This window comes from Boleophthalmus pectinirostris, unplaced genomic scaffold (assembly GCF_026225935.1).
Source record: "Boleophthalmus pectinirostris isolate CB_2022bp ecotype Guang Dong unplaced genomic scaffold, ASM2622593v1 HiC_scaffold_7, whole genome shotgun sequence".
NCBI classification, from domain to species: Eukaryota; Metazoa; Chordata; class Actinopteri; order Gobiiformes; family Gobiidae; genus Boleophthalmus; species Boleophthalmus pectinirostris.
Window position 1 is genome coordinate 23,709,600 of NW_026571473.1, and position 13,928 is coordinate 23,723,527.

General features: G+C 38.7%; 1 protein-coding gene across 1 annotated transcript in view; it reads left to right on the forward strand.

Moving 5' to 3' along the window:
- Positions 1–13,600, forward strand: part of prdm5 (PR domain containing 5) — a 45,539-nt gene extending 31,939 nt beyond the window's left edge. The window contains exons 14-16 of the mRNA XM_020918901.2: positions 1,552–1,637; positions 8,427–8,531; positions 11,708–13,600. Of these exons, the coding sequence (XP_020774560.1) occupies positions 1,552–1,637; positions 8,427–8,531; positions 11,708–11,872 (356 nt within the window). The 3' untranslated portion in view covers positions 11,873–13,600. The remainder of the gene's footprint in view (positions 1–1,551; positions 1,638–8,426; positions 8,532–11,707) is intronic.
- Positions 13,601–13,928: the final 328 nt, after the last annotated feature.

Consider the following 13,928-nt stretch of genomic DNA (forward strand, 5'->3'; position numbering starts at 1 on the left):
GTTCATTGAGCTATGGTGATTTAACGGCTGTGATATTCCCTGTGTGCTTGTTCTGATTTAATACGCATCTTTGCTCTGTGAATCCCAGGGAAACACAGCTAATTACCCTTCTTACTTAAAGGGCCAAAACATCTCCCCCATCAATAACACTTTGAGCTTATCTGTTCAGCAATCAGGCTCGGAAGACAGATTAGACTTTTATGAGATAGATGTGTGTTAGATAACTGCAACGTAACTAATGTCTGTGTTTAGACTATGTTTATTTCTATCTGTCATCAAATAGACTAACAGAGGCAACATAACTAACAAAACTAAAGCTGACCATGTGATGAATGCCATACACCAAAGCAAATTATACTATTAGACCAGACAGGTAATACAAAATGGACAGCCACACCCTTCCAAAGCTCCACATGTGACACACTACATTTAGAGAAATGTTTACCTTTTTTGAGCTTTTAACTGTATTTGTTTTTGATCAAAAACATTTTCCTTCATTGATGCATGTTTCATTATTCCTGTTTACAAGGTTGTCTTGCTCTGACCCTCAGATATCACTTACTATTTCAATTTTCCCTGGATAGTTGCATCACAGGTAGAAATCCGGACTTGTCCTATGCAATCTTTTAGTCCATTAACCATCTCCGGAATTGTACTTCTAAGGATTTCTCTGGTCAATTTGTATTCACAATGGGCGCATGGCTCTTGTTGCATTGCCTGAAGGCTTTTTTGTTGGTTCATTCCCACTGCTGACAGTGGAGGCGCTCCAATGCCTAAATACATAATTGGAAATAGAGGTGCAGTTTTTGAGATGCATTTTTCCAAATGTAAATATTACGTTCAGTAAAAAACGGGAAATACATCATGTCATTTTTGGATCAAATGTTTCCTTCACGGAAGTAAATTCCACTGACACGATGACTTGCATGTTCTACCACAATCAAATAATCTTACCAACTACTTTATATTGACCTGTATTTTTTGTTATTTGAAAATATAATTATGGTCCAGTTACATCACTTTCCTTATGTAAGATAAGCTATCGAGTATGGTGCTCCTATCGGCACAATGCATCAGGACTGGTAAACAGGTCCATATGTCCATACTGTGTTTGATTGGCAGCCTGTCACTCCCTCTTTGTTGTCTGGCCCTGTGCTCTGATAGGATCTGGAGGAGCTTGGCTGGACTACGTTTGATCCATGTGGGATAAGGTACGCTGCAGTGGTGTGCTCTTAAACTCTACTAGAAGCCAGGCCTCTCCAGTCAGAAATAATACTGGGCAGTAGCAATCTTCAATCTGGGTTTGATCAGAAAACAAAAGGAGAAAGCGTTCTAACCATCTGTGAACCAGGATGTAACACTTTGTTGCATAGCTCACATGCTAATTTTCACATATTTGCTTTTGTCTTCCACCTGACCAAGAGGGGTAGTTATTCACCCTCTGGCAAAATGTCTTCTGAATCTTTTCTGAATGTGTGTAACATTTATGACCAAATGTCTAATATCGTATGGGGTATGTGCTAACTTCTTTCTTCTGTGTGTGTTGTTTAGGTGAGCGGCCATATCAGTGTCCCTACTGTGATAAAGCGTTTAGCAAGAATGATGGGCTGAAGATGCACATCCGAACTCACACTCGGGTAAGCTCTCTTGGTGTTGTTTTTCTTCTTCAGTTTTTACACACACACACACAATCCTCCATGTAACAGTCAAACTATGTAGAGTGCATGGTCAAAAGAACTGAACTCAAATTCACACCAGATTCTCTTCGAAGCAGATTATAAACCTTGGTACTCTCAACCCTCTTCCAGTATTGTGCAAGTACACACTGAGAGCTAGTATAAGAGGACTTCAAGTTTAGTCTGACAGCATACATGAAAAATGTAAAATGTTGCATCTGTTAGGGCATCTGATCTCATCAGTCATTTGTTTATTTATTAGGATTCCCATTAGCTGTACACTCGGGTCTTTCTGGGGTATTAGTCATTACTGCACGCAAGGTGATAGATGCAACATTTTAGTGCCCACTTGGGACACACCGATCCAGCTTTATCTCTTCCAATACTGATGTCGACACTTTGCTATATCTGCTGCTATGTCTGCTGATACCTGATATATACCAATACCAGTGCACTGACTGAACATATAATTTATTTTCTTTCAATACAAATGGTGTATGGTTGAAAATTCCCCAAATGTGTTTTGTAACTGTTATTTATTATTTAAAGTAACTACAGAACAGCTTTAAAAAAAAAAACAAGTTGAATGATGGAATGTATTTTGGACCAGCTTTGACCAGTAAATTGTCTTAGTACACCAATTTATAGATCAAAATGAGATCGACAGAATCGATATCTTGGAATTTTGCAATAAAAAATAGCGCCAGCCGGGAGACATGCATCCAGATCCATGGAGAACATAAATAATAAGAAACACACCTTATAGAAAGAGTATCAAAGATGACATTTAAGCTGAAATCAAATGACACAAGTGTTGAAACAATTAGCACCTCACAGCAGACATATCATCAGCATATGGACCCATTACAGAAACTACACTTTAAACCCTCCCATGTCCGGTCTGTCATGAGGTAAGTGTGGCATTTGACACCAGGTCCAGCCACAAAGAAAGTGAAAATAATGTATATTAAAACTCAGATTTCTGTATGTGCAACTACATACAACTGTAAATGAGGTTATAGGTGTACTAGCCAAAGGGAGGAGACAGGAAATAGTAGATCTTTGCTGAGGTCATTTCCTGCGTTCAGACTCCACTCTTTTCACTCCTTGACCCTCTCTGGCCCTCGATCAGACCCACACTCTCCAGACCTCTTTCATACATCTGGACACGTACTTCCTGATGATAAATTTGACTTTTTATGTATTTCCACCAGATTTCCATCACCAGTTAATTCAGCCGTGACGGTGATAGTGGAGTCCTGTCAGCAGCGCTCATTTAAGAGATTTGTCCATTTGTAAAGCTGTCCAGATCGCAGTACCTCACCTCAGTACATTGTGTTAGTAATATAGTACAAGCAGGCAGGTATAATTGAAGTAGTGGGCTCCTGATTAAATGAGCTGAAGTTGGGGTCCCTGTGTTCCTGATCTGTCCTTTCTGAAATATGGGCTGAACAGTGACAAACAGCAGAGCCCAGTGAAGTCACTGTATTCAAACTAATGACATTTGGATTTGGACATGCATAATGTACACATGATTCACATATGCTGCTGACTTTATGGAGTCATACTTATTTAGACATTGCATCTTTGTTTTAAAATTACACAGAAGAGCATATTTTGTGTACTTTCTATAATGGGTTGCCTTTAAAAAGATTTTGGATACAACAGAAATGATGAAACCTTTTCCTTTCATAATGGAAGAGTTAGTTTTGAATTGTTTTTAAGATTTTATACCACAAGAAAAAGAACCTAGGATTGTCTACTGTGTGATTCTTTAGCATTATACTTTGATCTTATAAAGGTTCTTTGTTTTAAAATAGTTTAAAATGGTAAAATACCAGACTTCTTCATCCACATTGCTTCTGCTTAAACATTTTCAACCTAACCTTACTGCTCTAAAAAGCAATATTAATTTGAATTTGTAAGCCCATCCAAATGTAAGTGGGGGTAGGGCATGATAGATTATCCCAGTCTCTACTTAACCTAATTGTTTTACATTTACAGGCATATAATTATCATTAGTAGTATTTTGTTTGGGAAAAGCTCTCATAACCACTCAGAAACACACTTTAAATGATTGAAATGATGAAATAGTTTGGGCTTTCCACCATTATTTAGTTGTCAAATCTTTATTTTATTTTTTTTAATTTTTTTTAGAACGCATTTACCTTAACGGATGGACAGAATAATAGTGATGGTTAGGAAAACTGATCATTAAACAGTAATTAACCAATGCAAACCTATTTAGGCAGCGTTTGCAGGGTAATAACTTTGGCAGATCAGACAAATGGTAAAATGATTTGTTGTGGAAACCCTAAAAGAAAAAAAAGTTGAAAGCAAAGTTGAGTTTTTGCTATCACCTGCACTACATAGCTAATTTCATCCACATTTTTCTTGCGTTAAGGACTACTAGAGTTATGTGGAAGTGGAGTGCTCTTAAACATGTTCTGCCTGTTATCTCTGACAGCTCTCGTGGAGTTGGGGTGATGCTCGTTAATTGAAGCCGGGCGTTTAGTCACGCTAATTAGCCACTTTACCTTGTCACAGATGCATGTCTTTGGGCAGTGGGAGGGGCCCTGACCGTGGAAATTGATGGACGGCCTGAGGATCCATCCCGAGACCTTTCTGGACAGGTGGATTCCACATCAATTATTAACTTAAAATATTGACATAAAGGTTTAGTTTAATTCAAAAAGGTGAATCTGAATCACATTCATAGCAGTGGATTGTCATTAATACTGTGGGTGTTTTGGCTCAATAAAAATCCAACAAAACACTTTATTGTGTATTATTGTAGCCACAGCTGCCCTGGGGTGGACTGATAGAAGCAGTGCTGCGAATCTGTGCAATTGGCCCTTCCCTTCACGACCAACACTCATGGTCACACCATATTTGACACAAACAAACCTTATTCATACTAGGCAATGTGGGTGAAATGTCTTGCTTAAGGACACAACAGCATTTTACACTAGAGCCACTGCTGCCCTCCTGTGGTCTCCCATGAACTTGCTTAGCTCGCGAGACGAGACGAGGCGAGATCGGGTACTTGCATGTGATGGGATTTTTTAAAATGCCATGAAAGGCATAAAGTTATTTGGACTGGGAAGAGGACGCAGACAGTCAGGTTGAATGAGCACAGATGACTTTTGAAGTGACTGCTCGAGGTTTTTAATCTAGACTTTATGGTATATTTTTCCACACTTGATACTGTGGAATGCCAGGCCCACTCCACATGAATACAGAATTGGCCAAACCGCCCCAGTGTGACTCAGTAACACACAAACTTGGACAAGGACAGTGGTCTCGGTGAATGACCCTATTAAACCGTAAGTTGTCCATAGAACGAAATGTTTTCTAAGTTGCTTGTTCTGAACCCACTGAAGCCTGTAAACCCGCACAATGGACTCTGGCTGTCATGCTGCTTTACAAATGCGAGCAAATTTAACAAGACACACCAATGACGTGCTCCAGAGGAAGAAAGAAAAACAAACATCTACGGCGCATTTATAGAAGGAGTCTTTGTGGAGACTGGTCAATATTGAGAGAAAAGGCCAGGTCAGAGGTTGTGGTTGAGCAGATGCTGAAAGAGAAAAGGTCAGCAGGTACAGATGTTCGATGTTACCAGGGTCACTATGATGCATTCTGGGTACGCAGCATCAACTCAATCCATCCATGTGCATTTTGACCCCTGACCCCTAGCTTCTGCTGTTTTTCCCTTCGTCATATGGAGCTGTTCTCAATGGGAAGAAAAAGAGAGAAAATAACCCATTTGAAGATAGGTTAAGAGGAGGATTTTCAAAACGTCATGGCATTCATCCTCAAAATAGTCTGATTATAGACCACGAAGATATTTCTAAGCTCTGCTCCAGTATAATGACTGGACTAAACCTAAAAAAGGTTAAGGTATTTCTTTAAGAGACTAGAGCACACATTTGAATAAAATGAACCATGACTTACCTCAGTCTGAGAACCACTGGGGCTTTAGTGACGTATAAAACCAGATAATCACACCACATCCAGCAATGTCTCTGACTGGATGAAATGTACAGATTTATTGCAGTTGTTTCCATATGGTTCATATCTAACAAAATACCTTTTAAAATGTCTGTCTAAAATGTGTCAAGTTTATAATTTAAATAAATGAATGGATATTTTATAGAGATGTAACATTAACCGAAATATCGTGATATCGTATCGTCAAAGTTCTCACAATAATATCGCGGACCATCACAATATATATCGAATTACAAGTCTCTTTGCTTAAATTAAGAGTTATGGTGCGACAATAGCTTAAAAAAGACAGAGGCAACTACATAGACCATGATCCTTTGCTCCATTTCAGTGTGGACTATAATATATAATAGAAATAACAGTTGTAAGCACTTTTAAGTCTTAGTTCTTTGGGTTAAGTCTTGTAAAGGCATTGTAAGAGGAAAAAGTAGTGTATTAACAGTTTTGTTTGTCTCTACAAAATATCGCAATAAATATTGTAGCGAGAGATGTATATAATGAAAATATCGTACAGAGAGATTTGGAAATTGTTACATCCATAATCATGAGCCTCCCCTCCATATCATGAGCTTTCCCATGATATCCCAATAAATATCGTACTGTGAGGTTCATACCGTGACGATATCGTATCATGAAACTTGATATCATTAAACCCCTAATATTTTAGCTTTGATGGTCAGATGAAGCCTTTCGTGATTCGTAGATGATAATTGTTCTATTAACAATAAGCAATAAAGCATATAACTGCATTCAACAGTTTCTAAGTAAGTTTTTATTTATACAGCACTTTTCACAGACGTGTCACAAAGACTTAACACTAGCCTATACAATAAATGGGACTACTACAAAATGTGCACATGCCAACACAACATGTCAACACTAATTCTGAAAGCTACTTTAGAAAATCTGCATTGAGTTGTTTTGTAATGAACCTTAGATTTCGCATTAGCCTTGCTCTCCCTCCTCAGGCCTCTCTCACTTTTGCTGCTGTTGTTATTGTGGCACAAACAGTTGCATACTGAACCCACATTTCCTCTGAACCTGATCTTTACCTCTTTGTATCTCGTGTCACTGGGCGCTCCTGGCCCCGCCCCCTTGATAGCTCCTTTCCCAGGACCCTTTACTTCCTGCATTCACCCCGTTCCCATGACAACTAAGCTTTAAATGGCCCAAGCCTTTCGCTATCAGCCAGATTTGTCAAAAACAGCTTCCCAGAGAGAGACTGACACTGGGAATGGCCTGCCCATATCTTCACTCATGAGTTCTTTTTACTGACTGTAGGATGCACCTCTGTTTTCCATCCACGTACAGGACTAGAGTGACATATTCAGATTCACTTTGAGGCAATTTCACAAAGTCTAATTTCATTTAAACCCTCTTTTAATTGCTTTATTAATGTTTGTCCCCTCATCACAAGCTTATTCAGAGCTGTATTTTGATGATTCACACATTAACCTGTAATGTTATTCAAGGCTTGAGTGCTCAGAAATTTTTATTTTTTTTTAAGTCATTGAACCCATTTCTATTCTTAAGCTATTTTAGGTCAGTATTGCGGTTTACGGCGGGCAAACTCATGTTCTATGTATGTTATGGTTTAATAATAATACCTGAAAAAATCCAAAGGAAAAATAATGATACTTTTTTGTGTAGCCCTTTTACTATTGTGAACAGTTTTATTCTTTTAAAGATTTCAGGCCCACATTACTACAGTAAAGAGTCAATGCAACTGGTGACAATTGTGTTGAATTTGCACATCTCCAGTAAGTTGCATAGTTTCTTACACATGTCTCTCATATGACGAAGTGCTGGCCTGACACTTCACTCCTCTCTCAGAGTTTTTCACAGACTTTTTCCTCTTGGTTTTGGGACACTCCTCAGTTTTCCATGCACACGGGACATAAGTGGTTTTGGTGCACGCCCGCAGTTAGATAGTGTCTTTGACTGACATGTGGCGGGGCCTCCGATGGCACAGAGGAAATGTTCCTGGGTAAACTGATGAGGTGTGGAGGCTCAGTACTGATACTCTACAGCCCCAGCGTGCAGCGCTCTGATACACGTTCAAAGGCCTTCTCTCTGCCCTGTTTTTCTTACTCTTTTGAGGGATCCATGTGTTTTTGATGGCCCCTACGCTGGTCATTTCCTCCCAACTGCAGGGGCTGTACAATCTGTCATTCCAGCGCTGGATAACCCCGCACAGACAACACCAGGGCGTGAAGAGAATTTAGTTGTACTTTTTCAACTTTCCATTCCTCTGTCAAAGACTTGTCAGGATATTTATTTTGTATGCTACACTTTATATGCTGTTTTTTTATGGCTCAAGTATTTTTGTGGCTCACAAGGATGCCTAAGTATATTACTTAGTACAGAGGGACAGCTCATGATGGATGGCTGAGATAAAAGTCAGAAAAGCCAGACCAGGTTGGTTTGGACGTGTATAGAGGGATGGAGAATGTATTGGCATAAGGTTAGTGTTGTGAGAGGGGAAAGGGATAGGAGTAGATAGGAATAGAGTTACAAAAATCGTGCATCTAAAACATCCAAAGACCTTGTTAATATTGAGTATTCCTTTACAGTATCTTGATGGACGATAAAACAGAATGAATACATATACTTGACTGTAGTACCGGCTCTCTTCTTTCTGATAACCCACTCTCACTTTTATACAATGTAGTAAACCACAAAGTCCATTTCATTTTCATGAACAAATTAATGACTTGTTATTTCATTGTGTGTTTGCAGGAGAAGCCGTACAAATGCACCGAATGTAACAAAGCCTTCAGCCAAAAGCGAGGCCTGGACGAGCACATGAGGACGCACACCGGAGAGAAGCCCTTCCAGTGTGATGTGAGTCACACAAACAGACACTCATCTGACACTGACATTTACACTCCGCTCCAGCCCTTTATTCTTCCCATGTGTATGTGGTCATGTTTAAACACTGTTACAAAACTATTACACTATTTCTACGACAAAACAAGGTCTCTTCTTGGTTTATCTTTCTACATGATGATGACAAGTTATTTTCTTAAACAGCCTATACTAATGCTATTTTTGATCTAGGTTATAATGTTGTTTCCTCATCACAAACATGCTTGAAGTTTTGTTTCACACATGTTTAACACCCAAACCTTGCATATTTAGACTGTGTTGCTCTCTCAAATGGAAAACACTCTTGTGATGTTATATGGTAATACAGGAAGTAGATTGCTGTGTTTTAAACTCCATACACATTCACTAGAATGATTTGGATGATATAAACCCTGAAATTGCCAATCTTTACTGTACCAAAGTGAAGAAGTAGCTGTTAACTTGAAAACTACCAATACATGACATCACAAGGTGGAAAAGGACATTTTTAACACTGGGGGTGTAGACATCCTAATAATCCAGGACTACTAAAAGCAATTCTGGATATGTTTTTGATGAGGAAATAACATTCAAAAATGGCTTAAAGCTTACAAGAATCCATTTTGTGTCATATAGAACCTTTAAATTTAATCTGTGAATATGTTTTGTCACATCGCCACAGTTTTCCTGTATTGCTTATAGTCTATATGTGTGGCGGCCCTGGCACTGGTCCAGAGACAGATTATAATCTGACTTCTCCAGAGACAGGAGTGATCTGCTCTGTATAAACACAGTGAGAGAATCTCAGCCTGACATTACCACAGTCTTATTACGCTGCACCAGTCCTCATCAACACTTATCATCCCATCAAACTCACTCATAATAAGAACATTGCTTTCTTAATTCACAAAGCCAAGTACAGATTGGAGTTAATTGGAAGTTTACTTTGCAGATAATTATGATGTAAGATGCTCTGAAGGAACTCTATTTTCTGTATTTTAGGCCTGTCCCTGTCAGTTTAGATAACAGTTTAGAAGGTCACAGACAGAACTTCGCCTAATGTTATTGGCTAGACATAGATACACAGCGGTGTGCACAGTTTTAGGCTGATGAAATTTGGTAAGTATACAACCAATCAGCAAAAAGCATTACAATCAAGCCCACTCATTTTGATAAGCACTACATTGCGGTTTGTGGGTACAATAATTATATTTAGTCATTCATTCTAGAAAAAACGTGGATAAAGGTTTCACAGATGCGGTTATATAAGTGTTCTTCTCTTGTCCTACCAAGTTTTACCACAAGTCGTGCAGTAGTAGTAGCAGCAGTAGTAGTAGTAGCACTAGTAGTAGCATTAGTAGTAGTAGTGCTGTGGATTTTTACATCAGATGCCCTTCCTGACAACCCTGCATTTGCTCAAACTACTGTTCAGTGACTTGGGCCCTTTTTGTGTCTTCCTTGTCTTTTCATATTTTCTTTCTTTTTTGGAGCCAACACTGAGCAAGTTTGCAGTTTTTCTAACATGAAAAAATAATCACTGAATCTTGCTATTTTTGTCTGTCTATACAACAGCCTTGTTTCTGCCAAAGTCTCCACCACACTCCGGCAAACGTAATTCAGACGAATGCTGGCTGCTCTCCTCCATCACTCTTCGTATTAACACTAAATGTGATAGAACATTCATATTGGCTTTATGCTGTGCCATGTCTTTGAGCTTCCACCCAGGGAAAAACACCCAGCTGTCGTCAACACCACAACATTGCTCTCATCCATCTCTTCGCGATTGTTAGTCCAGAAAGTGTCTCACAATGACATCCAAATTTCATCTGGATCCTCTTTGCTTGTTCATGTAAATAATTCTTCACTATTAAAAAGAAATGAAAAAACATGTGGATTTTATTTTTACATGGAGACAAAAAGCCATCGGAGCAGTTGCCAGATGAGCTAGAGGGCCCTGAATGCATCGTCTGTCAAAACAGCATTAAACATTTTGTAGACTTCTATCAAGACCAGACCAGTCCATCCAGGGCTGGAGTTGGATTTGAGGCTGTGGGGCTTGCATTTTTACATTTCTAAATATTTTACTGCTCCACATTTGTAGCTTGTTTGAAAGGATTTGAATCAAAGAAGTCTCCTCATTCATAGCTTCCACCTTTGGCTTGAACGCACATGTAAATGACGTCTCTGGATGTGATTCACGGGACCGGAGCAGTTCGCAGATGGGGCGAGGAGGAATCACGCTGGGTCTCTACGCCAGTTAGACTACGGTTGTGCACGGGCCAGTCCAGGATTAGCATGATGGATAGAGGCCCGGACAGTCATTTGTACAGCGCAAAATGACTCGTTTATGATGGATCTTACATCGTCTGCCTTCCCCTCTCACTGCGCGTGGAAAAAAGGCTGATTTTAGACGCTGAAGTGCACCAAGTGTGACTAAGACTTTGGACTTCACTTCAGTACGTGTCTCGAACAGAAGAGATAAGGGTTTAGAACATGAAGTGGAAAAGAATGAGCGCAGGATCACAAGCCAAGAAATGTCCAAATGTAAGGGGAGTTTTACAGCTGTGTTACCTGAACATGTGTTTTCTCATGCACCCAACCTCACAGCCTTCACTCCAACCAGACTTGATGTATTCCTGTGTCATATTTGTAGGGTTTGGAGCACTTTGAAGCTTTCCCATTCATTTTGGGAGAGGTAAACTGCAGACCTACACTACACATCAACCATTCACTTTTATAATTCATTTAAAGGCAATGTAGGCAATGATTGAAAAAGGCATACATTTGGCTTTGGACAATAAATGCTGAAGACTCAAGAGAACACAATAATATCATATTATAACACAGAAATGATCTGTCCATTCCACTCAGAGACCAGGTTGGCCAGTGGAAGGAACATCTTGCCTACTTACCCGGGGAGCAAGAAAGCAAGTGCTTAGACATGAAAGTAGAGAGTTAACTTACATTTTGTTTTCACATTATATTTTCCTGTTTGTATTGCTTCTGTTCTCTTTTTTAATACTGAAACCTTTTTGTGCCAATCTCAAGCCTGGATAAAAAAGAGAGCAGACTTCAGAGGTCTGCATGATCAATTTTACATAATGCCCTCTTTAAACATTACCTAAAAATAGGCACAGACATTAGATTTATAATGTTTTATTCTGTCTCTGCAGGTGTGCGACTTGTCCTTCAGTCTAAAGAAGATGCTGAGTCGACACAAACTCACTCACAACCCGAACCGTCCCATGGCCGAGTGTCAGCTGTGCCACAAGAAGTTCACCAGGAACGACTACCTCAAAGTGCACATGGAGAACGTCCACGGGGAGACGGAGAGCTAGGCTCATACTTCAGTGCAAACACGCCCGATGCCAAAGATAAAGTTCACTCTCATACTTCATACGTGGCCTATATACACAGTATGGAGATGGATAGATAGCACAGACGCAGCTATTATAAATACATGGAAAGCATTAGGCTAAACATAGTCAGCCAGTCCATTTGTCATTCCTCTTGTAATGTTTAGAGTCACAGAGAATTTAAACCAGAATGATATTAGAAAAATCCACTTTATCTAGAGTCGCTCAGTCTGGAGCAGGGCAGAGCAGACTGTGCAGAAATCTTTTTAAATATACCTCTGCCAAGGCCTTATCTTGCCATGAATAAGAAAGTACTTAAACAACAGGAAAACTGTAAACTTCAAAAACTTTAACCACCAAATACTTTGACTACATGTCCAGCGTTCTGTATTCTGACCTGTAGATAAACATTTGCTCAGTCTTGCACATCGAGCTCATGCCTTTTGTTAACAATGTCATCAAATGTTATATTCAGTGTTGCTGTTTATTAAACTATTTACTGTAAAAACATATATCAACAGACCAAAACTGTACTGTAATTTACAACCAAAAACTGTTTAGTGCTACTTTTTCATTTTTATACTCTTTATATGTATAACCTTGAAGCATTTATACTTCAAAAGAACATTCATTTATAAAATACATACTGTTCAGAGAATGAATCAAAGCCGTGTGTGACTTAAGGATCACGTCACAAAATATGCAAAAAAAATAAATAAAATAAAATCAAGTCTTATTTAACCCATGTTAGGAATGGGACTAATGCAAAGACAAAAAGTGGATTAGAATTTACTTTTGTCTTCCTTTACATTTGTTGAAAACTATGATAAATAAGCTGCGGTAGATTTCTGCTACCAATAAATGAATAAATGTTTAAAATAGTTTAGGTACTAAATATTTGAGGTACAGATAGCGAAAGATATGGCCAAATGCTGGTGAAAGTGGGGTCTGCCTGCATGTTCAGTATTTCATTACGGAGCCTAAACCTAAACCTAACCTTAACCTGATAGTGAAATAATATATAGGTCAAAAATAAACATTTGCTAAAAAATGTGAAAAAAAGAACACTGAGCTCTGCCCCGTAACAAAATGCCAAACATTTAGGAAGTCCCACTGAAACTAGACAAAGTTTGGCTGCTGCGAACTATGCAAACAAATGAGATTTTATAGGAATGTATTCATTACATTGACTCCATCTTTATTTTATGTGTGGATTATGTTGCTGCTATTCCAAAAACGTTGACAACCCAGTCATTTAAAAATGTTTACTTAAACCAAAGAGTCACTTAAGTTAAAAAATAAAAAGTGTTTAAAAGACCCATGCTGAATTGAAGGTGCACATTGTCACTTTTCTGGTGTTGGGTTCATCACCTCTTTTTGTCTCTATGCAAATGTTATTGCTTTACCTTGAATGTTCCACGGTACAGCATTAAACTAATCCATGGACACAAGCAGCTGAAGCTAGTAGACCAAGTTACTAGTGAGATCTGTGGAAAGGCGAGTTAGTTCACAGTAAGAATGTTGTTCAAGGGAATATTCACCATTAAAATCATCTGTAATTGAAAAAAAGTTTAATGCTATACTGTGGAACATTCCAGACTAAGCAAAAACCCTCCACCGGAAAAGTTACACAGTACACCTTTAACCTGCACCATACCATAGGATAACTAATTTTAGCTGAAAAAGTTTATAATTTACGTTTTCAATTCTGATGTGCCTTCAGGTTGTACAATTGTTGTTACAAAGTGTTTTTATGTTTGTTTTTTCAGCACTTCAAATGTGCCTGTTACATATTGTTCTTTTTAATGGTGCTAAGTCTGTTATTATCGCTGTGTCCACCAGTTAAGTTCAGGACAATCACCAAAGTACTGTTATTTGTGTAATGGCTTATTAAATATGTTTTGTAGAAGCCAGTGTTTTTTTATGCAGTATTCATCCTGTATTATTAGACCAAACCTGATTTGTTCCATTTTCTCTGTCCTGTTCCTTCATTAAAACAACGCTCCCTTTGTTTACGGCCGACTGTGAATTGTCACTT